This window comes from Orcinus orca, chromosome 1, assembly GCF_937001465.1.
Source record: "Orcinus orca chromosome 1, mOrcOrc1.1, whole genome shotgun sequence".
NCBI lineage: Eukaryota > Metazoa > Chordata > Mammalia > Artiodactyla > Delphinidae > Orcinus > Orcinus orca.
Genome location: NC_064559.1, coordinates 187,108,988 through 187,136,800, shown reverse-complemented (window position 1 = coordinate 187,136,800; position 27,813 = coordinate 187,108,988). Strand labels below are relative to the sequence as shown.

The 27,813-nt window shown below is 41.8% G+C and overlaps 1 protein-coding gene and 1 long non-coding RNA gene across 5 annotated transcripts in view; both read right to left on the bottom strand.

The window, feature by feature from the left end:
- Positions 1-653: 653 nt before the first annotated feature.
- LOC125960935 (uncharacterized) lies at positions 654-9,134 on the bottom strand. The gene is made up of 3 exons (XR_007471129.1): positions 8,672-9,134; positions 6,441-8,546; positions 654-4,524 (listed from the first exon to the last, which is right to left on the bottom strand). It is a non-coding gene; the product is annotated as an uncharacterized LOC125960935 (long non-coding RNA).
- Positions 9,135-12,994: 3,860 nt separating this feature from the next.
- Positions 12,995-27,813, bottom strand: part of ZBTB8OS (zinc finger and BTB domain containing 8 opposite strand) — a 71,195-nt gene continuing 56,376 nt past the window's right edge. For 2 of the 4 annotated variants that reach the window (XM_049696432.1, XM_049696442.1), the window contains one exon: positions 12,995-13,206. In XM_049696432.1, coding sequence (XP_049552389.1) covers positions 13,117-13,206 — 90 coding nt within the window. In that variant the 3' untranslated portion in view covers positions 12,995-13,116. Of the gene's footprint in view, positions 13,258-27,157; positions 27,190-27,813 lie in introns of all 4 variants that reach the window. The other 2 variants (XM_049696435.1, XM_033422279.2) reach the window with 2 other exon arrangements.

Below are 27,813 nucleotides of genomic sequence, written 5' to 3'. Positions count from 1 at the left end.
CTGCAACAAGAGAAGCCACCACAATGAGAGGCCCGCTCACCTCAACAAAGAGTAGCCCCTGCTTGCCACAGCTAGAGAAAACCTGCACACGGCAACGAAGACCCAATGCAGACAAAGAAAAAGAAAAAAAGGAATATTATATTATGACTGAACAGATAAGATATGAACATTTCCCAGAAATTGATGCAGTTCCTGATGAGACATTGGGTATTCCCTTTCACAGACAGGGCGAGAATTTTTTTTTTCTAAAATGATGGTTGAATTATATTAAGTGGGACTATTTTATTGCTACTGGTGATTTTTTTGAAATTTAATTATGAGAAGGTTGTATGAATAACTAGTATACAAAATGATGGACTATTGCATATACTGTGTATTGGCTCACTAAACATACTTTCTAATCCCCTTATAGTGTTCCTTTTTTTTTTAATTGAAGTATAGTTGCTTTACAATGTTGTGTTAGTTTCTGCTGTACAATGAAGTGAATCAGCTATATGTATACATATATCCCCTCACTCTTGGACCTCCCTCCCACCCCCCACCCCCAATCCCACTCATCTAGGTCATCACAGAGCACCGAGCTGAGCTCCCTGTGCTATACAGCAGGTTCCCAGTAGTTATCTATTTTACACATGGTAGTGTATATATGTCAATCCTAATCTCCCAATTCATCCCACCCTCCCCTTCTCACCCTGTGACCATGTTCTCTACATCTGCGTCTCTATTCCTGCCCTACAAATAGATTCATCTGTACCATTTTTTCTAGATTCCACATATATGCATTAATATGCGATATTTTTCTCTTTCTGACTTATGACAGATTCTAGATCCATCCACATCTCTACAAATGACCCAATTTCTAGTATGCATTCTTATACTGCATAGGCTGGAAAGCTAGAAACTGTATTTCTTAGACTCCCCTGAAGCTATATAGTTCATCACTAAATAGATGCATCGACTTGAGACTGGAAAGGACGAAATGAGAAATGTGAGGTAGAAGCCATACTCATGGGTAGATCAGCTCTTCTTGCAAGCAGAGTCTGAAGGCACTTGGTTCTTCTGGGGTAGCTCTGGCAGGGACTGCCCTGTCTATTCCTAATGTCATAGTATCAAGAAGAGGCAGCATTGGGAGTTCTATAACTATAGCCATGTGGTACAGTTGGCAGTTTCTCTTGGTTGCTAATGTCCTGAACTTTCAGCAATTAAACATGATTCCCTGGACCACCTAGAGATTCATAAGCCATCTAATATTGCCTAATAAATCCCCTTCTGTTTAAACTACCTAGAGTGGATTCTATTATCCACAATTAACAATATTGACTATAGAAGGCTATTAGCTGTCCCTCGGTATCTTTTCTCTCTTTCTTCTTTGGTAATAGAACATGTAGCTATACACATTACTACCTTGTTTAAAGGTTATATTTCCTAGATTCTCTTGCAGCTAGATGTGACCATGAGACTAAGTTTTAGCCAATGGGATGTAAATAAAAGTGTGATATGGCAGTTCCATAATCTTCCTTAAGAGACAACAAGTACATGCCCTTTATTCCTCTTCTCCCCTTCCTCTATCCTTCTGCTTGGAATGTGGAGTTGGAGGTCCATTTTAGAATAGGAGCATGAGGGCCACACTTTAGAAATGGTAGAACAGAGAGTTGGTAACAGCCTGGTTCCCTTAGGGCTTCACAGAATGGAGCTTCTATACTAGCCTTGGATAATCTACCTCCAGATTCTTTTGTGAGAGAAAAGTAAACTTCCATCTTGTTTAAGCCATTGTTACTTTGGGTTTTCTGTCACTCTCAGCCAAACAGAATTCAAATGAAGCAATGATCAATAAACCATTGCCCCAATTCAGAAAATATACTCCCTTCCTTTCTGTCCATTAATTTCCAGTTCGTATTTCAGGGACTGGTTAAAAATTCCATTTCATTGAGTCTCTGACCACTCCAATCCACATCTGCCTAAGGGTGTAATTCCTTAGGTACAGCTCCTCAAGTACAGCTTCTTTTGATCTGAAGACCCATGAACTAAAAAGACAAGTTATCTACCTCATACACAGCAAACAGGCAATGGGGGTACATATAAGATAACCACTATAGACATTCCTATTCAAAACAGGCAGAAATGCAGGAACAAATGAATCATTGGTCCATAGCAATTCTGAAATCCATCTGAGCAAATGTTGGAAATTCCTTGATTAGGACTCAAGGCCTAGTGATAATCCTCCATGGCTTTTGGTTCTACCTTCTGGGCTCTTGGTTCTTCCTTCTGAGTCACTCTTCCTTTTGCATGAAAGAGAGTCCATGTTTGCAACTGCATAGTCTGCACAGATTGCATCCTACTAGTTGAATTTTGGGGGTCAGAAGATATTTTTTCATTTTGTATTGCCTTTGATTCTTTCAGTCTAAGCAGTGTTCCTCGGAACAGTCTTTTAAAAACGTGTATCTCCTGTGAATCTTCTTAGGGTTCACTCTGTTAAACAAAAGCCACCCTCACAAAGCTCTTCAAGATAAGTTCTTCTCTATCCTGGCCCTCTGCTGAGGAACAATGCCCTTAAACTTCTTAGAATTCTATTGTTTGATTGAGAGGATCCATGAGTCACATTCTTAAATCTTTAGAGGACTTTTAAAATCAACTGAAGAGTGCTCTGAGGTACCACCTTAGATCTTTCTTCATCTTAACAAAGGCTTTTACAGCTACTCCCTTGATTTCATCTTTAGACTGTGTTTTCTGGCATTTAATCTATTCTCAGAAGCCATTTCTTAATTTTAGCATCATTTACCACTTGGAGAGGCTAGGACTTTTCAAAACCAGCAAGCTCTGGTTTCCTTTTGTTTAACAGTCCTTACTTTGGTTTATCTCTCTCTTTCATATTTTACAAGTGGCAAGAAGATACCAGGTGACCTCTTCAACACTCTGCTTGGAAATCTCCTTAGCTAGAGTACCCAATTCACTAGGTACATTTTCTACTTTTTGCCTTACAGTAGGCAACAGTGTTGCTAAATTTCTGCCAGTACATAACAAGGACACCATCTCCTTCAATGTCCAGTAAGATTTTTATGACTTTCCTTTAAGTCCTCATTTACAGCTTCCTCAAAGGCAATCAGGACTCTACTATTTTTTTAATTAATTAATTAATTTATTTATTTTTGGCTGTGTTGTGTCTCTGTTTCTATACAAGGGCTTTTTCCAGTTGCGGCAAGAGGGGGCCACTCTCCAGCACGGTGCGCAGGCCTCTCACTATTGTGGCCTCTCTTGTTGTGGAGCACAGGCTCCAGACGTGCAGGCTCAGTAATTGTGGCTCACAGGCCCAGTCGATCCGCGGCATGTGGTATCTTCCCAGACCAGGGCTCGAGCCCATGTCCCCCACATTGGTAGGCAGATTCTCAACCACTGCGCCAACAGGGAAGCCCAGGACTCTACTATTTTTTGAAAGGCTCAAGATTTCACTAACACTTACATACAAGTCCTTCCAGCTTCAACCCACTGTTCATTTCCAAAGTCACATTTTTAGGTTTTTGTTATGGTAGCACTTAAAAAAAATTATTTATTTTTGGCTGTGCTAAGTCTTTCCTGCTGCGCAGGGGCTTTCTCTAGTTGTGGTAAGTGGGGGGCTACTCTTCGTTGTGTTGCGCAGGCTTCTCATTGCGGTGGCTTCTCTTGTCGCAGAGCACGGGCTCTAGGTACATGGGCTTCAGTAGTCGTGGCTCACAGGCTCTAGAGCACGGGCTCAGTAGTTGTGGTGTAGGGGCTTAGTTGCTCTGTGACATGTGGGGTCTTCCTGGACCAGGGCTCAAACCCGTGTCCCCTGCATTGGCAGGCGGATTCTTAACCACTGCACCACCAGGGAAGCCCAATGGTAGTACTTTCTAAAAAAATATTTATTTTATTTACTTTTATTTTTGGCTGTGTCAGGTCTTCATTGTGGCATGCGGGATCTTCATTGTGGCATGCGGGATCTTTTTGTTGTGGCACGCGGGCTCTTCATTGCAGCATGTGGGCTTCTCTCTAGTTGTGGTGTGTGGGTTTTCTCTCTCTAGTTGAGGTGTGCAGGCTCAGCAGTTGTGGCGCGCGGGCTTAGTTGCCCCGTGGCATGTGGGATCTTAGTTCCCGACCAGGGATCAAACCCGTGTCCCTTACATTGGAAGGTGGATTCTTTACCACTGGACCACCACAGAAGTCCCTGTTATGGTAGCAATTTTAATCACCACAATCTGTATAAGTTGTCTGTTGTTTCATAAAAAATTACCCCCACAACTTAATGGCTTAATACAACAAACATTGAGGACTTTACAAGGTTTATCAGGGTCAGGAATTCAGGAGCAGCTTAGCTGGTTGGTTCTGGCTCAGGGTCTCTCCTGAGGGAGAGTCAAGCTGTTAGCTGGGGCTGCAGTCAGCTGAAGGCTTGTCTAGGGTGGGAGGATGCACTCCAAGATGGATCACTCACATGGCTGTTGGCAGGAAGCCTCTGTTCATCTCCACATGGCTGCCTGAGAATCCTCAGGCAGTTGGCTTCTCCCAGAGCAACTGATCCGAGACAGAAAGAAAAAGCAGGACGCTGCTTTCACCTGTATCACCAAGACTCTGAAACCCAACACTATCACTTCTGCTTTATTGTATTATTTAGAAGCAAGTCACTAAGTCCAGCTCACACTCATGCAGAGGGGAATTAGGATCTACCTCTTGAAGGGAGCAGTGTCAAAGAATATGTGGGCATTTTTAAACCAACACACCTATCCATACTCTTCTCTTTGCCCCACCAATTTCAATGGGGATAGCAGTGTTATCACTTTTCTGATCTAGGGGCTCTTCCTCTATTTAAGATTTTGATCTTCTTCTCCCTGAATTTGTAGAGATTCAGCCACTATTAATTGTTCCTCCTGAATATTCAGTATCTCCCTCTCATCTTCATGCTTTCCATCATCATTAAACATTTTAAAGTCATTTATGTATATCCCCTTCTAGCTAATATCCTGTCTCTTTGCCTGGAATAGCTTTAAAACATAGCCCCAAATTTTCTGACATTCTTCCCCTTAAGAGATCGCAGCTATATCCCCTTCTTCTTGAATCTTGGTAGGCTTGTGACTACTTTAACCAATGGAATATGGCAAGTGAGGCAATGCAACTTCTGTAGCTGGGTATAAAAGATTGTGCAGTTCCTTCCTAGTTTTCTTGAAATACCCCCTCTTGGTATGCTCTCTCTTGGAGACACTCCATTTCGGAACCCAGCCAGCATGCTGCAAGCTCAAGTCACGTGAAGAGGCCATGTTTAGGGCTCCAGATGACAGTGACAGCTGCGCCTAGTTTTCAAGTAGTCCCAGTGAAACAGAGCAGACCCTGTGGGGCTCTTGGACACGGAAGTCTTTCTGTGTCCCCCATTTCTTGATTACAGGAAATAGGCTTCATTCAGCCTCCATGATCTTCCCTGAGTTCCAATGGGCAGGTTCAAACAGTTGCTAATCAGGAAAGGGAGGGGATGCGGAGACAAGGGAGGAGCATCAAGAAACAATAGTACAGCCGTGGGGCAGGGTCCTGGTTCCTCCTCAAGGGCTATACATAACAATGTCTTTTGAGTTGTTTTGAAGATACTAAAACCCCAGGAGGTGAAAAAAGTTAACTGTATGCTGTCCATAAGCACACAGACCCCTTCTGGTTGGAACCAGAAGGTTGATGGTGCTGACTCCCAGCTGCCTCACCACCAACCAATCAGAAGAATGTCCACAAGCTGATCATACCCTCCTCTTTGAACCATTACTGTGAAACTCCTCACTATCTCCTCCAGTTCGGGACACACAGTTTTGAGGGCATTATCCCTCTGAGGTCCCCTTTGCTTGGCAAAGCAATAAACCTATTCTTTTCTACTTCACCCAAAATTCTGTCTCCAAGATTCAATTCAGTACCAGGGTACAGAGGCTGAATTTCGGCTACACCAGCCTTGGTACTAGATCTGTCAGTGAAGAAACCTCCAGGTGATTCCAGTTCCCAGCAGTTCAAGTCACCCTCAGCCATTTGAGTCTTCCCAGCTGAGACTCCAGACATTGTGGAACAGAGACAAGCCATCTCTGCTGTGACTTGCCAAATTCTTGACCCATGTGTTAGGGGAACCACTGACTGAAACCGCCCTCTGGCCAGACAAGGTAGTAACCACTTGCTTGAGTTATCTTACAACAGGAGGTCCTGGTAAGGAATGTGGAACTAACAAGCTACCACCAACCAGAAGAATTCGGGAAAGGTCAAAAAGAGAGAGGAGATGCCAGTCCATATCTCCTACCAACCTCCCAGAATCCTTCTCATTGGAATCCATCTTGGCTGAGTGATGTGCGCCACCAGGAAGGACCCTGAGTCAGAATGACTGGCCAGACACAACCCGGAAACTAACTCCATTACCATAAAACCTGAGACCGGGAGCCACGTGGTAGGGCTGTTCTCCTGGGTTCCCTTACCCTGCTGCTCTCCACCTGGACGCCCCTTCCCAGTAAAGTCTCTTGCTTTGTCAGCACTTGTGTCTCCTCAGACAATTGATTTCCGAGTGTTAGACAAGAGCCCACTCTTGGGCCCTAAAAGGGGTCCACCTTCCTGCAACACATGGAATCCATGAGCATAATAAAATAATCTTTGATTTATGCCACTATGTTTGGGTTGGCTTTTTACACAGCAATAGTAATTGGAATATCACCTTTATAACCAAATCTCTCAAGAGTTGTCTATTCTCACCATCTCTATTTCTTCATCCCCACGTAGTCCGATAATCTGGATTTTGCTCCCTTCTTTCAAGCTTAATAATGTTCTCTGACGTCAATGATTTCCAAGTTGTTAGATCTAATAGACTTTTTCTCTTAGACTGCTAAGAGAAGTATTTAACACTATTGTCCAATTCTCCCTTCTTGAATTACTCTCTTCTAGTTTCTGTAACACCACACTATCCCACATCTCTTCCTTCTACTCTAGTCACTTTTTAGACTCATTTGCAATTTCACCTTCCTCTAGCCAGCCACTAGATGATGAAGCTGGAGATGCTTGGTTCTTAGTTTCTTCTCTTACTTCATATTCTCTTTTCTATCTATATTCATGGTTTTAATTCCCATCTATACAACATTGATGATAACATTTTACCTCCAACAATTTTATCTATTAAGCTTCAGGCCATATGTCCAAATGCCTTTTAACATTTTGTACTAGTTAGAGTTCTTAGTTGCACAGAGACTGGCCTTGGCTGATCTAAACAGAAATGAATGTATTAAAAGTTCACAGAATCACAGGAAGAGCAAAGCACAGGGATTGGAGCCTATGCTAACCAGGCAGAAACAATAGCCAAGTCATACCACAGAACTGGTCTGGTGAGGATACCAACACTGCTCTCAGCAGAGCCATGGCAGCTGGTGCCACTGATAGCACTGGAACTGGACAGTGGATACTGCCACTAGCGGCACTGCCACTGTGGCACCTGGAGATACTATCTTGCTGCAACTATCACCACTGTCAGAAAAGATTCTTTGAGTTTCCTGTTTCTTACAGCTCCCTCTTCAAAGTCCCTGGTGGGTGCATCCGATTATCAAAGTATAGATCCTGGCCATTGTCTTAGCCACAGGGGATTCTGGGAAAGCAAGTCACTGGCATTTCCAGATTCTGTTGCAGAAGGCAAATTCCACCTCCTACCAATTACTCATAACGTAAGGAATTCTCCAAATATATAAATGAGTTTCAGAAGCTAGAGGGGGAAGTTGAGGGAAAAAAATTCCCATTACTTCTTCCTTGAAACAAAGAGTTTATCACCCATCTGATGTGCTCTCTTGAGGAACAAGTTTGTAGAATTCTTTTGCATGTTTTAATTAATTAAGGCTAAAAAAACAAAACAAATCAAAAAAACCCTTTGGCTATAACAATGCCCAGGTCTTTCTGGGAGAATTCTCAATGCGGATGCTAGCAAAAGAGTTTGAGTACATCCAACACTCCTGATACCAAGTGGCTTTCAAACACGTTTTCAATTACCTGTTCAGAATGTGAGGACATGCAACTAAATAGGAAAACAATTCAAGAGTAATACAGAAGTGACATTAAGAGATAGTTGTGAATATTTTGTATCCTTCTAGTAGAGAGTATGATCCTCCAAACGCATAGCTAATTATGATCAAACCAAAGTAATAAACTTTGTCCAGTATAACTGAGTATGACATAAGAGAGAAATCCATCAAAAACTAAATGTTTTGAAAATGTGAGTCTTTTTTTCAGTTTTACTATATCACAGTACGTTTCAGTACCTGACCCCAACATAAAGAACTAGAAAACTAATTTAGTTTATAGAATTGTTTCCATAGTAACAATGAAAATTCAGTGACTTAAGATTTTAGCAAATATATAACCTGACGTCAGAACCCTAAATATTAGGGACATAACTATATCAGAAGGCTTGATATACAATTAATTTTTGTATTTGAAAACACAAAACCTGCTATTCTTACTAGTTTTATATTTTCTCTGAACTTAACCAAGAGTTATTTTCTCTTATCTCAGCTCCTTGGGTTATCCTCTTCAAAGAAAATGCTTGTGACCTGTAGAGATTTAGAAAAGGTTATCCCCGACTAAAACGAGTGCTTCAATAAAGGGAAAAATTCTGTGCAGATCTCTTCCATTTGACGTTGCTAAACTTAAGTACAATAATGTCACATGTACTTACACAGTAATTGTGGGCACGCCTAAGTCCCTCCCTCTTTCCTAAACCAAATTCCCCAGATCCTAGAAATCCAGCCCTTCTGCCCTCCGGAGGCGCCTTTCCCAACGTAAAGTACAATTTAAAATTTAAGCTCCTGACTAAATAATGACTCTGTAGTCAACTGCTAGGGGATCCGGGCACCCCAGTGCCTCTGGAGGGTGCAGCAGGGTGTAGGCAAGGGCAGGGGAGTGGGCGAAGCTGCTGGTTGGTGCCTGAAATCTGTGCGTTGCCCCTTTAATTGTGTCCCCAGCCCTCGGGCGTTTCTGTCCAACGCCCACGTCAGCAAATACCTTTTGTTTCTCTCACGTTGGGGCTACTTGTTTTAGGGCGCAAAGGAACGGCTTCGAAAGGGGGTATTTCCCCTGCCGAGAACCGGGAATCTTACCCCGGCCCGCGCACGCGACCCGCCGGTGCGCCTCGGCCCGCGGTAAGTGGCTGCGCGCGGCGCGAGCGGAGGGCGGGCGGGGCGTCGGGGCAGCCCGGGACGGGCCCGCGAGCTTCGCTGCGGGCGGGGGCGCGGGCTAAGGCGCCGCGGGCTCTGGCACCGGGCGGCGGCAGCGGCGGGATGCGGCCCGGGTGCGGCGCCCCCCAGACGTCCCCGGGCCGGGAGAGCGGCGGGAGGCGCAGAGGCGAGCGGGCGCCATTTGCAGCCCCGGGCGCAGTGGCGGCGGTGCGCCGGCTCCGAGGGTCTGGAGACGGTCACAAAGGAGGCGCGGCCGGCCGGCGCAAAGGACCCGGCCTCGGGACGGCGGCCGGCGAGGAGAGGCGGCCGGCGGCGGGGCGCACCGGTTCCCGGACTGCGCGGTCGCCCCGCCTGCCCAGCCGCCCGGCCCTGCCCGCCTGCGCTCCCGGGAGGGGCAGCGGGACAATGGCCGCGCCGTCGCCGCCCGCGCCCGCCCGGCCGCCCCCGCCGAGCGCCGCGCCCGCCTGGCCGCCCGGCTCGGCTCGGCCGCGGCGCGGGGAAAGGCGGGAAGGCGCGCGGAGCCTCCTGGCGGCAGCGGCTGGAAGGCGGCGCGGGGCCGGTGCCGGGCGTGTCTGGAGCCGTCGGGCGCCGCGGACTCCCAGAGGGTCGGCGGCCGGCCGGGCTCGGGCTGCGCGGCGAGTGATGGATAGCCCGCGGGATGGGGCGGCCGAGTCTGGGGCTTCACCCCTTCGGCCCCGGGCGCTTCCTCGGGAAGGTGGCTGCCTGGGCAGTGGTCCGAGTTTCTCCGTACATCCTTCATCCTTTGGTTTTATATCGTGATGCGACAGATCCGAGCTTAGAATCCAAGGCAGACTTACTATACCTAACAAATATTGTGCTATAATTATTGTTTTATGACGGACCCACACAGACGCACCTCTTACCTATGCAGACGGCATCTTTTTTAAGTTAATAGCGGTTTGGCTCCTTCCCCTTCAAATGCGCTTATTTATTATTGTGTCAGTAGCCAGGCTCTGTATCGTTCAAAGGCGTGTTTTTTTTCTCCTCCCTTTTCTTTTTTCTCTTTTAAATTGAGATATCGTAGACATATAACATCGTGTTAGGTTTAGTCCAAGACGTGTTTGGAAGCGGTAGATTCTCACCTATTGGGCTTTTAAACTACCCACGTCAGTATTATTTGTTCTTAATAAACGTTTATATTTGCAGAACTTTAGTCAATGGAGTGCTTTCGCCTATATGAATTATTTCACATAAAACAACCACCCAGTCAGGCTGATGCTTTTTCCACTTTCTAGGTGAGGAAACGCATTAAGCATTTAAGCCTTAAGCCAGGTGACTGGTGGCAGCCTTCCAGCGCCCTTGCCTCCTGTTCTTGCTCTTTATTTCCTCCTAAAGTCACCTCCAGAGTCTTCCAGTAAGCAAGTCATATTGCTACCGTGCTCTAAAGACCTTAACTGATCTTTATCAGAAACGAGTCTAAAATCCTCAGCAGAAGAACCAAGGCTCAAACTTCTGTAATCTTCCCCAAGCCTCAGGTATGGTTGGGTTTGTGACACCCCTGGAACAAGAAGAGCCCTTCACTGATAGCCGGGGATCAGATATCTTTATTCCTGGGAGCCCCTCTGGCCACACAAGCAGTAAATGGGAAGTGAGAATCTAACCTGCCACCCTTGGCCAAATGGGCATGTTTGGGTTTGGCTGTAAAAGGTCAGAAGGAGGCATCATGAGGACCTAGGCTTCTTCCAAGTCATGTAAATTTCCAACCCCATGAAAGACGGCCCTCTGCCAGACTTTATCTCATGGCCTTGAAATCACCAGCTCTGCTGTTGATGGTTTGAGCCCAAAGTTTGTAAGATAGGGTAATACTTGATTCATCCTATATCATTTAAATCTTATTTTCTAGATAAAATGGAATTTACATCTAAGAGGCTCAACCTCTTCAGTGACTAAACTATATGTTATAATATTTAAAGGATTTGGTGCAAGCTTTTTGATCCCCTTGAGGGAAGTTTTTGTCACTTCTTTGCTCAGAATTGGTCAGTGGCTCCCCATCTTCAGTGGCTCCCCATCTTACTCAGACCAAAAGCCAAAGGCCCCTAGGTAGTCTACAAAGTCCTACAGGAACTGGTCCCATGATGTCCTACCTGCCTCACAATCTGTCCTTGCTTTCTGACTCTATCTCTCATTGCTCTCCCCAGCCCTCCTTGATGTTCCTACAATCCTCCTTGCCTGCTTCACCTCAGAGCCTTTGCACTTGCCGTCCCATCTGCCTGGAACACCCTTCCTCCAGGTGCCCAAATGACTCTCTCTCACCTCCTTTGGTCTTTACTTTAAATACCATCTTCTCATTGAGACTTTCCCAAATATGGTTTTGATTTTCTTAAATACTTTTATACTTAATTCTGAATCTCTCCAGTGTTAAAAGATATTTATCCATATAGTTACCATGCCAGTTTGCTGAAGTTCCTTATGGGCCAGAGATTTATGCTAAGAAGGCTAGTGAGATTTGTGTTGGTGACCCTGATGGGACCCACTAAATTCTTAGTTAAAAACTATGTGCCTTGGGCTTCCCTCGTGGCGCAGTGGTTGAGAATCTGCCTGCCAGTGCAGGGGACATGGGTTCAAGCCCTGGTCTGGGAAGATCCCACATGCCGCGGAGCAACTAGCCCCGTGAGCCACAATTACTGAGCCTGCGCGGCGTCTGGAGCCTGTGCTCTGCAGCAAGAGAGGCTGCATTAGTGAGAGGCCCGCGCACCGCGATGAGGAGTGGCCCCCACTTGCCACAACTAGAGAAAGCCCTCGCACAGAAACGAAGACCCAACACAGCCATAAATAAATAAATAATTTTTTGTTTTAAAAGGCAAAATTCCTTTTAAAAAAAAAACAATATGCCTTTATAAAGATGGTCTTCTATCCCACAACCTTAATTGGAGTTACACTCATTACCTAAATCTTTCGTCTGCTTGTGGAAATTCATGTCTTTTCCTTCTGTTCCAAGGACCTTTGCACTTAATGGTTTCTAAAATATGTATTGTCTTTTTCACCCACCTTTAAAGATCTTTGAACTTGATGGGAATCATTAATTCTTTAATATTCTAGATATAAATATATATATAAATAAATATATATATTTATTTATATATATATAAATATATATATTTATATATAAAAAATATATATCTATATATATAGATATAAACTCTTATAGATATTTTAAATGTTTCAAATTGTATTTGGACTATCTACATGAACTAGGACAACTAGCTGTTTCAACTTATAAGGTCAATCTACTGAAAAGAAAATTTGAAACATATTACCCGTTTCCATGACTTAATCACTTTTTTTTTTTTGTGGTACGTGGGCCTGTCACTGTTGTGGCCTCTCCCGTTGCGGAGCACAGGCTCCGGACGCGCAGGCTCAGCGGCCATGGCTCACGGGCCTAGCCGCTCCGCAGCATGTGGGATCTTCCCAGACCGGGGCACGAACCCGTGTCCCCTGCATCGGCAGGCGGACTCTCAACCGCTGCGCCATTAGGGAAGCCCCTTAACCACATATTTTGAGAATAACTTAAACCTTTCCTGGTGACTCGAGTACAATTATGAATGCAGGTTATGTTAATGCTTTGGAGTATTATGAAGTTGTAACTGATCCCAATTTATAGGACAATTCCTATTTTCTTGCAAAGGTTCCTGTTATCACTTCTGTTATTCACTGTCCTCTGCCTTAATTTAGTTCCTCTCCATTTCTTGCTTTGACAACTGCATCAAGCCTTTAAAATGATCTCGCTGGCCCTGCCTCTCCCACTGTTTCTCTTCCTCCATGCTGTCTCAGGTTTTCTTCTGGGTATACAAATTGGATCATCATAACAATAATACCTTATATTTATTGAGCCCTAACTGCATGCTAGGTATTGTGCTAGGCATTTTGCATACATTATGGTCAGAAGAAAAGTGCGAGACTTATGAGTGCTTTGGTTTGGGGTCAGTCAGCCTGAATTCCAATCTCTGTTCAGCTGCTCATTGCGCAGTCTTGGAGAAGATTTTCTTTTCATTTCTCTGTGCCTCCAATTCTTGATCTATGCAATGTGAATCACAGCAGCAGTTGCCTCATGAGGCTATTGTGAGGACTGAAATAAGATAATGAGTGTAAAATGCTTAGTACTGTGCCTAGTAAACATTCAAATATTAGCTATTTAGTTTTATTAAGATATAACATATACCATAAAATTCATCCTTTGAAAGTGTACAATTCAGTGCTTTTTAGTGTATTCACAAAGTTGTGCAACCATCACTACCCTCTAATTATAGAACACTTTCACCACTGCATACAGAAACTCCATATCCATTAATAGTCATTCCCCATTCCTGCATCTCCCTATCCCCCGACAACCACTAACCTACTGTCTGTCTGTTTCATCTGCCGATTCTGGATATTTCATATAAATGAAATCATAAAATATATGGTCTTTAGTGACTTGCTTCTTTCACTTAGCTTGAGGTTTTTAAGGTTCATCCATGTTGTAGCAGGTAATCAGTTCTTCTTTCCTTTTTATGGCTGAATAACATTCCATTGTATAGATCTACCACATTTTGTTTATCCATTTTCCCAAATGTTGACGGACATTTGGGTTGTTTCCACTCTTTCACTATTATGAATAATGCTGCTATAAACATTTGTATACAAGTTTCTGTGGAGACCTATTTTCATTTCTCTTGGACATATACCTAGGAGTGGAATTGCAGAGTCCTTTGGTAACTCTGTGTTTAATCATTTAGGAACTGCCAGACTGTTTTCCAAAATGGGTGTACCATTTTACATTCCAACCAGCAGTACATGAAGGTTCTGATTTCTCGACATCGTGGCCAACACTTGTTATTTTCATGTGTGTGTGTGTGTGTGTGTGTGTTGTAGTCATCCTAGCGGGTGTGAAGTCGTATCTCATTATGATTTTTACTTGCATTTCCCTAATGACTACTGAGGCTAAACATATTTTCATGTGCTTATTGCTTTTTGTCTTAATTTATTTCTTATTGCTGTTAATCTCATTTATCTTAGCTATTATCTTATGTAATCCTCTTAACAGACTTCCTTAGAGCCTCTTAACAGTCAATATCCCCACTTTACAAAAAGGAAACTGATGCTTAGAATTAAGCAACTTGACTAAGTCACATAGCTAGTCATTGGTGGACCTATAACCATGTCACTCTTCTTAAAATCCTTCAAAAGTGCCCCAAACCTACAAAAGTGGAGGGGCTTCAGGATCTGGCACCTACATACTGTTCTCCGTTCATCTTCCACTGCCCCTCCACAGACCCTGAGTCTCTAGTCATAGCACACTTTTTTTGAAGAGGTCATGCTGCTTCATACCTGTCTGTGCCTTTGCCCTTGGTGTTTCTGTTGAGAATGCCCTTTGTCCTCTTTTTCATGTATGAACTTTTACTCATCCTTCAAGACTCGACGGTTCTGCCTTTTGGAAACTTTTGTGGACACTCCCAGGCAAAGTCATTTGCTTCCTTGGTTTTATAGTTTACTTCTACTAGGAGTATTTTCTTTCTCTCTCTTTCTCTGACTCTCTCTCTCTGCTGATAGACATTGAGTTGTTCTAGAGCACTGATCTTTGACATGTCATCATCTTTGTGTTCCCAGGGCCAGGGATAGCCTGGCATAGAGCAGATGCTCAATAAATAGGTATTGAATGAATACATTTCACATTTCAGTTTGAATATCTGACCTCATGAAAATAGAATTAAAAGATTTTTTCTTAAAAAAAAGGAAGAGAGGGGCTTCCCTGATGGCGCAGTGGTTGGGAGTCCGCCTGCCGATGCAGGGGACGCGGGTTCGTGCCCTGGTCTGGGAAGATCCCACATGCCGCGGAGCGGCTGGGCCCGTGAGCCATGGCCGCTGAGCCTGCGCGTCCGGAGCCTGTGCTCCTTAATGGGAGAGGCCACAGCAGTGAGAGGACCTCGTACCGCAAAAAAAACAAAAAAAAAAAAAACGGAAGAGAAAATATGTATAGCTCTATGAAGTTCAGAACAGTGTAAACCTAACTACCGAATCAAGGATGAAGTTGCTTTCTTTCAGTTGTTTTCCTAACCCTTCAGGAAATCTGCACTGCTTTGAGTCCTGGACTCTCAGCAGCATCTGAACTGTCGAGGGTATAACAAACACCTTTGTTTAGGCTTCAGGTCCTTCTATCTCACTGGCATTGTTGGATAAGGCGCAACACAAGGTTCTTACAATTTCAGAATATTTGGGGGAAGCTTTATTCCAAAATCTACAATATATTTTTTATCATCAGAGGACACTTCTGCAAACCAAACCAGGCCATCATTTTATCTATGACCTTCTTAATATGTAAATTAGAATAGTATTCTAAGCCTAAACATTAAATTTTAAACTTTGAGATTGCAAATCTTATACACATCTCATTCTTATGAAACCTCCTCTGTGATAACATTTTAAAAACAACCTAAGTTTTGAATAACACAACAACCTAATTGTCTGTTAATGGATGAATGGATGAATAAGATGTGATATATATATTATTATATATATATAATATGATTGTATATATACTGGAATAATATTCAGCCATGACAAAAAAGAAATCCTGTCATTTGTGACAACATGGATGGACCTGGAGGGTTTATTATGCTAAGTGAATTAAGCCAGACAGGGAAACACAGATATTGCATGTTATCACTTATATGTGAAATCTGAAAAATGAAAGTCCAATTCATAGAAGCAGAGAGTAGGAAAGTAGTTGTCAGGGACTGGAGGGTAGGGGGAGTAGGGTGAGGTTGGTAAAAAGGCACAAACTTTCAGCTATAAGATGAACAAGGTCTGAGAATCTAATGTATAACATGGTGACTATAGTTGATAACACTGTATTGTATAATTGAAATTTGCTGAGGGAGTAGAACTTAAATGTTCTCACCAAACAACAACAACAAAAAAGATAAATATCTAAGGTGGTGGATGTATTAATTAACTAGATGGGAGGAATCCTTTCACAATATATATGTATACCACAATGTACACTTTAAATATCTTACAATTTTATTTGTCAGTTATATCTAAATGAAGCTGAAAAAAAACCCAAGTAACAAACACCCTGGTTCATAGAGTATAATTAATGAGGTAACATTTGAAATGGGAAAATGACAAAAATTGTTTCTAAAGAATAACTCTTCCACACTGTTGGTGAGAATGTAAATTGGTACAACTACTATGAAGAATAGTATGGAGGTTCCTTAAAAAACTAAAAATAGAACTACCATATGATCCAGCAGTCCCACTCCCAGAGAAAAACATGATCCGAAAGGATACATGCACCCCAATGTTCATTGCAGCACTAATTACAGTAGCCAAGACATGGAAGCAACCTAAATGTCCATCGACAGAGGAATGGATAAAGAAGATGTGGTACATATATACAATGGAATATTACTCAGCCATAAAAAAGAATGAAATAATGCCATTTGCAGCTACATGGATGGACATAGAGATTATCATAGTAAGTGAAGTAAGACAGACAGAGAAAGACAAATATCATATGATATCACTGATATGTGGAATCTAATTTTTTTAAAAAAGAAACAAATGAATTTATTTACAAAACAGAAACAGACTTAAAGATATCCAAAACAAACTTATGGTTACCAAAGGGGCAATGTGGAGGGGGGGAGGGATAAATCAGAAGCTTGGGATAAACACACACACACTACTATATATAAGATAGATAACCAACAAGGACCTAGTGTATAGCACGGGAACTCTACTCAATATTCTGTGATAACCTATATGAGAAAAGAATCTAAAAAAGAATGAATATATGTGTATGTATAACTGAATCACTTTGCTGTACAGCAGAAACTAACACAGCATTGTAAATCAACTATACTTCAGTTGAAAAAAAAAATAACCCTTAGGGTGAGGTCTCCAATAACTAGTTAGAGTAACTAATTAATTGACTAGTTAGAGTAGAGGTTTGCTATCCTCACGTACACTGTGGTTTTGAAATGATCACTCTCTCTGAGTATACAAATATGGGAACCAGTCAAATTTTTTCTGTGTCCACTTTTGTATAAGTAAGCATTCTTTAGGCTACAAGAAAATGTGTGGTAATAAAATTCTAAAATGTTTACATTTCCTGCTCAGTTAAAGTAGTGTTTTAAAGTGGCCTGCATAATTAATAATAGTGATTACTATTATTACTCTAATAATAGCTAACATCTCTCAGGGGCTTGTTATAAGACAGCCACTGTTGTAAGCACTTTACTTAGATTATCTTTTCATTTACTGTGTCGCATAACTCTAGAAGGTATAGGTATTATTACTAGTCCCATTTTACAGATGAAGAAACTAAGGCACAGGGAGGTTAACTTCCCAGGGAGGTTAATGTGTGGCAGAGCCAGAATTTGCACCTAGGCAGTCTGATTCCAGAGCCTGTACCGGCAAGCACACTGCCCAGTACTGCTGCCCACAGACTAATCACCCTTCTGCTTACATTTTGAGGCAACTGATGTGCTAATATGTCATCTGGGCCTAGTTGCAGGAAAGAGCAACCGCTCTAGCATCTTAATTCGTTTGCAGAATCATTGGAAAGGCTGAGAGGAGTGGGCTCTGGGCTGGGCCTTCAGAAATTATTCCCAGGACCAGACTGCCAAACAGGGCCTCCAAGGGAGGGAATCGGGAGGCCACCACTGGCACTTCTGAGTTCCAGATGACACTGCTCACTGCAATTCAAGGGTCAAGAAATTGCTATTCTGAAACTGCCCCTTAACACCCACCAGCTAGTCACGGCTGTCTCCACCAAACTTGTCTCTTGACAACCATGAGGCTCTGGACACTGGAATGCTGCAGAAAAACCCAATGTTTCCATAAATGTGCTTGCCAGCATTAACAGCCAGAGCAGCAGAAAGGTGGCTCCCACCTCATTTCTGCCTCCAAATCTCACGGAAGAACATTGATAGATGGGCCCCATTTCACGTGGGGAAACTAACTGTAAAGGAGTCTGGGAAATGGTCTTTTTAATTTTCCACAAGGAAGTTAGAAAGGATGCTGGGGGTTAATACACAAATCTACTCTTAACTAATTTCTGCCAGGGTAGAACTTGGTTATCGCTAAAACTGACATTTCATCAAGTATGCATAAACTGTTTTGGGTACAGACAATGTTCAGAAGTCAATTCTCTTAAAAAGCCTCAGAATTAATTTTGCTTGCCACTGTACAGACCCAGTACACTGCACAGTGCTAGTTAGTGCTCTTAAGTAGCATTGTTGAAATAGTGACATTAAAGCTATCAAAGTGAATACCCTTTACTAAGTGCCCTCCTCGCTCACTGGGGTAGATGAGCTTTTAGGGTCGGGAGGAGTTGTTCTCAAAAGTTATTTGCTTTTTATAAAGCAGAAACTAACACACCATTGTAAAGCAATTATACTCCAATAAAGTTGTTAAAAAAAAAAGTTATTTGTTTTGTTCCTCCGAGTACAGAATCCTAGTTTACCCCTAAATTAGATCCTGCTGTTTTAATTATGGGTATTTCTTAAAATCCTTTTCATAGCCAATTCTATTCTTTGCTGTACTTTAAATGTAAACACATAAAAAGTGTTGATAAACCACTGTAAGAGGTTTGCTGCTTCCCAACTCCATCACCTTTTGCTCTTAGTTTGTTTTTCATCCCTTTGTTTAAAAAACAAAATTTAGGGGCTTCCCTGGTGGCACAGTGGTTGAGAATCTGCCTGCTAATGCAGGGGACACGGGTTCAAGCCCTGGTCTGGGAGGATCCCACATGCCGCGGAGCAACTAGGCCCGTGAGCCACAACTACTGAGCCTGCGCGTCTGGAGCCTGTGCTCCGCAACGAGAGAGGCCGCCATAGTGAGAGGCCCGCGCACCGCGATGAAGACTGGCCCCCGCTTGCCACAACTAGAGAAAGCTCTCTCATAGAAACGAAGACCCAACACAGCAAAAATTAATTAATAAACTCCTACCTCCAACATCAAAAAAAAAAAAAATTAAAAGATAAATTTTTTTTAAATCTCCCGTTCTTCCCACATATAAAGACTGTGGGACTTGTTTCTTCTTAAATAAACTTTGCCAATCATAAGAGGAAATCACATGACACTTTATGGAATACTCAGATCATCTTGGCTATTTTCTCTTTTGGTTGCTGTTCAAAAAAATTTTTTTGTAAACTTCTAGGTCAGTGTTTTAAATAGCAGTGTTTTGAATGGTTTAAGTTGCCAGAATTTCGACCTCCTCATGGGTGGATAGCTGATGCATTTGTTTTACTAACTGAAGTATATTTGAGCAGTTCTCTTTTCTCTGGTGGTGTTTTCAGGATGCTCATTTAAAAGTTATTTCATTTTGTTTTCTTCTTTATATCTCCCTGTATTTTTAAAATTTTCTGTAAGTATATAATACTTTTATAATCAGAAAAAAACATTATTTTAAAAAGTGATTTCATTAATTTAGTCAGAATTATTTTGGTGGGAATTCTTAGCTTAATTCATTGATTTAAAAAGCATTAAATTCATTTTTCCACTACCTATGGACATAAAGCTTTAACAGCCACTACATTAACAAAACTTCATGGTCAATGAACAAAATAGTTGAACAGATTTTTTTTTTTTTGGTAATGAAAAAGGTTTGGAATATAGTAGAAACTGAAACATTTTTAATACACGTTGTTGCAGCTCCTCTCGCAAATTGTGGTACACTGTAGTACAATCTGGCAAATTGAATGATAGATCTGGGTGACTGCAGTGCGGCTTTCTGAACATATGTAGTAGGACTTTTTTCCCCCACTTCCCTCTTAACCATAGAGTTTTAAAGAAATGTTTAACTTTTCAAGTTGAATCTTTAAAGCTATTCTGTTTGGTTTTCTTGCAAATCATATTGATGCCACTTGCAGGAAAAGAGTAATAGAACATATGTTGCTGTCTTGGTATTTCATCTATTGGCCTGCCTTTGAATAGCTGTTGTCTTAAGAAGTTTATTTTATTCTCAAAGTTAAAAAAGTATGTTTGCTTTCAGTTTGCCATAATTTAATTTTGGAAATCTTTTCTTGCAGATTTTAATTTTAAGTTTTGGGTTATAAATAGGTAGATAGATAGGTGGATAAGATTCCCGTCAGCTAATATTCTGTGCCAGATGATCTATTTTTGTATGCTAAAAAATGATACCTGATAAATGCTCCCTTATAATTTATTTGAATAAATATTTATTATGTACCTTAGCAGATGTTTCTGTCTCTTATTACAACAGTTCATTGTAAATCGCTCTTTTCTGTCTCTACAGGACAATCCTTCATACACAGACTTGGAATCTTCCCTTTTTTTACTCCATTCAATCAACTTAGCAGGGTTTCAAGAGCAGCATTTATAAATTTCCAGGTATGAAAAATTTTAATTCTTGATGTTATACCTGACTTAAATATATAGATAAAAAGTAGAGTTTTGCAATTATAGATTTTATGTATCAGAGTATGGGTTTATTGCTTGAAAAGTCACTGTATAAAACATTCAACATTCTGATTTTCTTGGCCAGGTCTCCCTGTTCAATTATGGCTAAGTTTTTAATTCATTGCCTATCTTGTGTATGTATTTCTTCCATTCTGCTTTAATCAAAGACTCAAATTTACATAAGAGCTGGAGTTTATCTAGACCAATACCCTCAATTTGCAGAGAAGGAAATAAAACTTAGAAAGGGAAAGTTACTTGTCCATGGACATATAGCTAATTTAGTGGTAGAACTAGTGTTAGAACTCTGATCTCCCAGCTCTCCCTGAGACATTGTTCAAGGAGTATAGCTCATCAGTTACATCCTGCAGCTTTGGAGTCACTGTCTGGGTTAATATCTGCCCACCCCCCCCCTTTTTTTTTTGGCCTTGCTGCGGCTTATGGGATTTTAGTTCCCCAGCCAGGGATTGAACCTTGGCTCTCAGCAGTGAGAGCACAGAGTCCTAGGAAGTCCTAACCATTGGACCACCAGGGGATTCCCCGGGTTAATACCCTTTTCTGTAAGATGGGGCTAGCAATACCATCTACCTGATAGGTTGTTGTGTGTCAGGATTCAGGAGACAGTGCACATTGCTACTATTATTATTGCTGTGGCCCTTTCATTTCTCACCGTGTTGACCCCTTCACTGCTTCTTAAAGCTCCCCACCCTCCGTGTACATGCCACATGCTCTCCTGATTCTCCCTGTAATTCTCTGACTATAACTCTGGCTTCTCTTCCCCATTCTGCTCCACGGTCGGCACAGTCCTCCTGGTTCTTTCCTCAGCCCGGATTTCCTCTGAGCCCCTTCATCTCTATTTGCAAATATCTCCCACGTCTCCACCTTCAAGTCTGACTTCCCCTCTTAAACTTCAGACTAGCATTTCCCGTGGCCCTCTGGCCACGGCTACCTGATTTCCCACTCACATCAAACCCCGTGTACTTAAAACCTAAGTCATTGCTTTTTCTCTAACCTGGCTTTCTTCCTCCTGGCTTCTTAATTTCTGTTAGTGATACTACTAAACACCTATGTTTTTAAAATCGCTGTGTTCTTTTTATGTCTCTCTAGCCTTCCACAGCCAATTACAAATCGTGGTACACTTTGGTACAATTAGGCAAATCGAATAAGAATTATAAGAGCTCTGGGGACTACTGTGGGGCTTTCTGAAAATATGTAGTAAGATTTTTCAATCAGCCATCAAGACCCATGGATTTATTTCCCATTCAAGACATTTGTATCTTTTCCTTCCTTCCCATTCCTGTCATCATCACTGTGTTCAGACCAGTAAGCAGATTGGCAATTGCAATAGTGTAGCTGTTTGTTCATCTGGCAGTAGCTTGGTTGTTCTCTCTGTCTCTCTCTCTTTTTCTCCCAAGAAATACAACCTCTTAACATTTCATAATGGAATGTCATCTTGTCACTTGTTCATGTATCACATGAATCTTGACTTAAGTAGACACAGAATATCATTACTCTGAGAGCTCCCAAGATATCTTAATCTTGAATTACAACCTAGATCTGGCTAAATATGAGACTGATAGTTAATATTTCACCCACTTGTTTGACACACTTTAAAATTTTTATTTTTGAGTATATATTCATATGATTCAAACTCAAAATACTGGGACTTCCCTGGTGGCACAGTGGTTAAGAATCTGCCTGCCAATGCAGGGGACACGGGTTCGAGCCCTGGTCCGGGAAGATTCCCACATGCCGCAGAGCAACTAAGCCCATGTGCCACAACTACTGAACCTGCGCTCTAGAGCCTGTGAGCCACAACTACTGAGCCCACGTGCCACAACTACTGAGCCCGCGTGCCACAACTACTGAAGCCCACGCGCCTAGAGCCTGTGCTCTGAAACAAGAGAAGCCACCACAATGAGAAGCCTGTGCACCGAAACGAAGAGTAGCCCGCACTTGCTGCAACTAAAGAAAGCCTGCGTGCGGCAACAAAGATCCAACGTAGCCAAAAATAAATAAATAAATAATTTTTAAAAATTAAAAAAAACCTCAAAATATTAAAAAAGTATACCATATAAAGTTTCCCTTCCATCTTTGCCTCTGTCTCCCAGGTCCCACCTTGCCTCCAACTGGCAACCATCATCCTGGTTTCTTGTTAATCCTTCCCAGAGTTTCTGCTTTATTCCCTTGTATTTTGTGTGTGTATACACACACACACACACATATACTCTGTTCCTTGCTTTTTAAAAATTTTTTATTATTTTTAAAATTTATTTTTTTGGCTGCGTTGGGTCTTAGTTGTGGCACGTGGGGTCTTCGTTGAGGTGTGCAGGATCTTTCGTTGCGGTGTGGGCTCTTCGTTGTGGCATGCGGGTTTTCTCTCTCTAGTTGTGGCGCATAGGCTCCGGGTGCATTGGCTCTGTAGTTTGCAGCAGGCCGGCTCTCTCGTTGAGGTGTGCGAGCTCAGTTGTTGTAGCACACGGGCTTAGTTGCCCCTCGGCATGTGGGATTTTAGTTCCCTGACCAGGGATCGAACCCGCATCCCCTGCATTGGAAGGCGGATTCTTTACCACTGGACCACCAGGGAAGTCCCTGTTCCTTCCCTTTTTTAAAAAAACTTAACTATGTGTATCATGTATCATATGTGTCATGTATGTATCATAGCCATCTTCCATCTGACTGTCCTCCCCTACTGACGGACATTTTTCTAGTCTTTTGCTATTCCAAACAGTGCTGCAGTGAATAACTATGTACATGTGTCACTTTGATCATGTACCAGTATACCTGTAGGATAAATTCCCAGAAGTGAACTTGCTTGGTAAGAGAATATATGCATTCATAATTTTGAGAACTGTTGCCAAATCGCCTGCCATGGGGTCATACCAATTTATATTCTTGCCAGTAAAGATTGAAAGTGCCTGCTTTCCCACAGTCTTATCAATATTATCAAATGTTTGGATTTTTTTGCTCATTTGAGAGAGGAAAAATGAAACATCAGTGTAGTTTTATTTTTTTTTTTCACATCTTTACTGGAGTGTAATTGCTTTACAAGGTTGTGTTAGAGTATAGTTTTAATTTGCATTTATATTTTTATGGCTGAGGTTGAACATCCTTTCATATGATAAGGGACATTTGTATTTCTCTTTCTGTGAGCTATCCTTTGTCTTATTTTATCTTCGGTTACTGTGCCAATTTCTTAGAAGCTTGGTGTATATTATGGAGATTGCCCTTTCTCTAATAGACATTTTTGCCATGTTGTTATTTGTCTTTTGCCTTTTTGTGATCTTTTCTGCCATACAGAATTTTGTTTTATCTTTATGTAATTAAATGTATCAATCTTTTCTTTTATGGCTTTTGTATTTTGAGTCATGGTTATAAAGGCCTTTCCCACTTTGAGTTTATAAATCTTCCAAATGTTCTCTTAGCACTTTTATGGCCTTATTTTCACACTTAAGTCTTTGATCCATATGTAATTTATCCTGATATGCGATGGGAGGTGAAAATCCAGCTTAGTTTCTTTTTCCAGAAGGCTAAAAATTGTCCCAGTGCCACATAGTAAGTTGCTCATCTTTTTATTGTTCATCATATATTAAATTCCCGCATATACTGGGGTACATTTCTGGATTTCCTAGTATACTCCACTGGTCTGTCCTTCTCTCTCTTTCTTTTTAAATAAATTTATTTATTTATTTATTTTTGGCTGTGTTGGGTCTTCATTGTGGTGCACAGGCTTCTCATTGTCGTGGCTTCTCTTGTTGTGGAGCACGGGCTCTAGGCATGCAGCCTTCAGTAGTTGTGGCATGTGGGCTCAGTAGTTGTGGCTTGCAGGCTCTAGAGCTCAGGCTCAGTAGTTGTGGCACACGGACGGACCTAGTTGCTCCACGGCATGTGGGATCTTCCCGGACCAGGGCTCGAACCCATGTCCCCTGCATTGGCAGGCGGATTCTCAACCACCGCGCCACCAGGGAAGCCCTGAATGAATACTCTTTTTGTTTGTGGTAATTTTACAGTTGATTCTGTTGCATTTTCCAGGTATACAATCATCTTATCTGAAAACAATGGTAATTTTACCTCCTACACTCCAGTGTTCCTTTCTGTAGTTTCTTTCTCTAGTCTAATTGCATTGGCTAATGTCTCCAGAACAGTGTTAAATAATATGTAGTGGTAATAGAGGGCATCCTTGTTCTGTTGCTGACTTTACTGGGATGCTTCTATTAAGATGCTGGGTTTGGGGCTAAAATAGATGTATTTTATCACCAACAAACTTTTAATAGATTGTAGACCAGACTCTGTGCCATAAAATGGGGATTAAAAAAAGATGAGTATGACTCCACCTGCCTTCAAAGAGTTTACAGGAAAAGACAGACACAAAAATTAGTGTGATATGTGTCACAGTAAAGTTATGTATAGTACACAGTGGGGACACAAAAAAAGGTGATAGCTAATCAGCTTGAACCCCATGTCAAGATAAAATTCCAAAGGACAGTGTACTCAAAGCATATTAGCTTAGCTTGCCTTTGAAATGTTTTTGTTGAATTAATTATAGTATGTCCTTGACTTTATTTTATTTTTAGTTTTTAAATATTTATTTATTTATTTAGGCTGCACTGGGTCTTAGTTGCAGCACACAGGATCTTCACTGGGGCATGCAGAATCTTCAGTTGCGGCACATGAACTCTTAGTTGCGGCATGCAGACTTCTTAGTTGTGGCATACATGCGGGATCTAGCTCCCGACCAGGGCTCGAACCCAGGCCCCCTGCATCGGGAACGCGAGTCTTACTCACTGGACCACCAGGGAAGTCCCAGGACGTCCTTGACTTTAGAGGCAACATATAGGGAAAGTCATGTAAAGAACCTTTGTTAGTTCAGGACTTTCCTGGTGGCGCAGTGGTTAAGAACCCGCATGCCACTGCAGGGGACGTGGCTTCGAGCCCTGGTACGGGAAGATCCCACATGCTGCGGAGCAGCTAAGCCCATGTGCCACAACTACTGAGCCTGCGAGCCACAGCTACTAAGCCCTCCTGCCACAACTACCAAAGCCCATGTGCCTAGAGCCCGTGCCCCACAATAAGAGAAGCCACCGCAATGAGAAGCCCACGCACTGCAACGAAGAGTTGCCCCCGCTCATTGCAGGTAGAGGAAGCCCACACACAGCAACGAAGACCCAATGCAACCAAAAATAAATAAATAAATAAATTTATTTATTTTTTTAAAAAAAAAGAACCTTTGTTAGTTCAGTAAGGACACTGGTGAAGGTATTTATTGAATGTCTGCCACATCCCAAACATTAAACTAAGGTTGGGCATACACATAGACATGGTCTCTCCTCATATGGATATTATTCAATACAATGTAGCAGGGAAACATACATCAGAATAGGCAAATAAAATGCATTCTAGCACTTGCCATGGCATACATGTATACAGTACAATGGGGCATGGAGGGAATAGCAATTAACATGAGCCCAGAGGGGACTTCCCTGGTGGTCCAATGGTTAAGACTCCACGGTTCCAATGCAGGAGTCACGGGTTTGATCCCTGGTCAGGGAACTAAGATCCCATATGCCACGTGGCATGGCCAAAAAACAAACAAAAACATGAGCCCAGGGAAGTCAAGGAAAGCTTCCCAAAGGATCCTCTGTTTGAGCTGACTCTGAACGAAGAGTGAGAGTTTCTCAGACTGAGAAGAGTGGTTTTATTGTAGCACAGGAACAATATGTACAAAAGCTTGGCGGCATGAAAGGTATAGCGTGCCTGGGAATGGCATATAGCTTAAGAGTGGGAGGTGAGGTAGCTGGTAGGAGATGAGAGTGCAGAGATTGGCAGAAGCTGGGTCGTAAAGGGTACTAAATCCATTCATAGAAATATGGACTTTATCTAGTAGGCAGGAAGGGGCCACTAAAGAATTCTAAACAGGAGAATCTGGAAGGAAAACATACTTCAGGGTAGATTGAAGAGAGAAAGATAAAAGGCAAGGAGACCAATTAGGAAGTTTATTGTATTAGTCCAAATATTCTCTATAATGAAATTTTATGTCCTCATAATAATTCACATACAAATTCCTCCTAAAAGTTAGTGCCAGAACAATGCTCATTTCTACTGGGCAAATGATGTGAGCACTATATAAATTGTTTGTGTTTCTCTGTTTTTTGCTTTTGCCTTGGATTCCAGGACAAATGGTGCTAAATGTCAACCTACAGAAACCATCTCATCTCCATTTAAAATGTCTAATTTCTATTGTAAAATGTGTTTCATATATATGTATTTAAAACTACTTTAAATCACTTTAAAAAGGATGTATGATCCTTTTGGAAAATATAGACAAATATAAAGAAAAAATATAAATTCCTGAAGTCATCTAGCCCCACCTCTCCCCAAGTGTATTCACCGTAAGTCAATGACATTCTGCCGCTACCTCAACTGCAAATAAAACTCGTTACTTTGCAAGGGGGCAAATTCTGTTGTTGAACAGCTTAACCCAGTATTTCTCAAAAAAAATTTTTTTTACCAAAACCCGCAGTAAGAAATACTACATTTTACATCTTGACCCAATACACACATACCTGGGATTCTGCTTATTAATCTCTCTCTCTATCTGAAACAAAAAATTCATATAAGAATTCTTACTATTTGCAATAAGCTCTACTATTTTAAATTCTATTTTGTGTTCTTTAAAATCCTAACTAAAATGATTTCAAAACCCACTAATGGACTGAGACAAGCAGTATAATAACCATCGACTTAAAACTTTCCAAACCTTAGTTTGCTTGCATATAAATATGAAGGCACTAGATCAAGACACTTGAGTTCAAATAAATCCCATCAAGTTCTCATTTTTAAGAAATTGTTCTTTATACTGAGTTAACATCTGTCCCCCTTTAGTCCTATCCATCCGTCCTTCTTGCTTTTCAGAACTACACTGAACATTTATTCAACAAATATGACTGAGCATCTGTGTGCCAGACACGCTCTGTGCGAGGGATGCCGAGGTGAACAAAACAGTCAGCTCTTTTGGAACTTACATTCTAGTGATCAGTCCAGAGGACTAGTCTACTGCTGAAGAATAATTCTACTTCCTCTTCCACATAATTGTCCTTCAATATTGGAAGACAGCTATCATGTTTCCTTTTAATCCTTTCCCCTGGTTTCTAAACTGTGCCACATATGACATAGTTTCTATGACAACAGCTATTGAGCCCTAGTGATCAACTGAAACTTC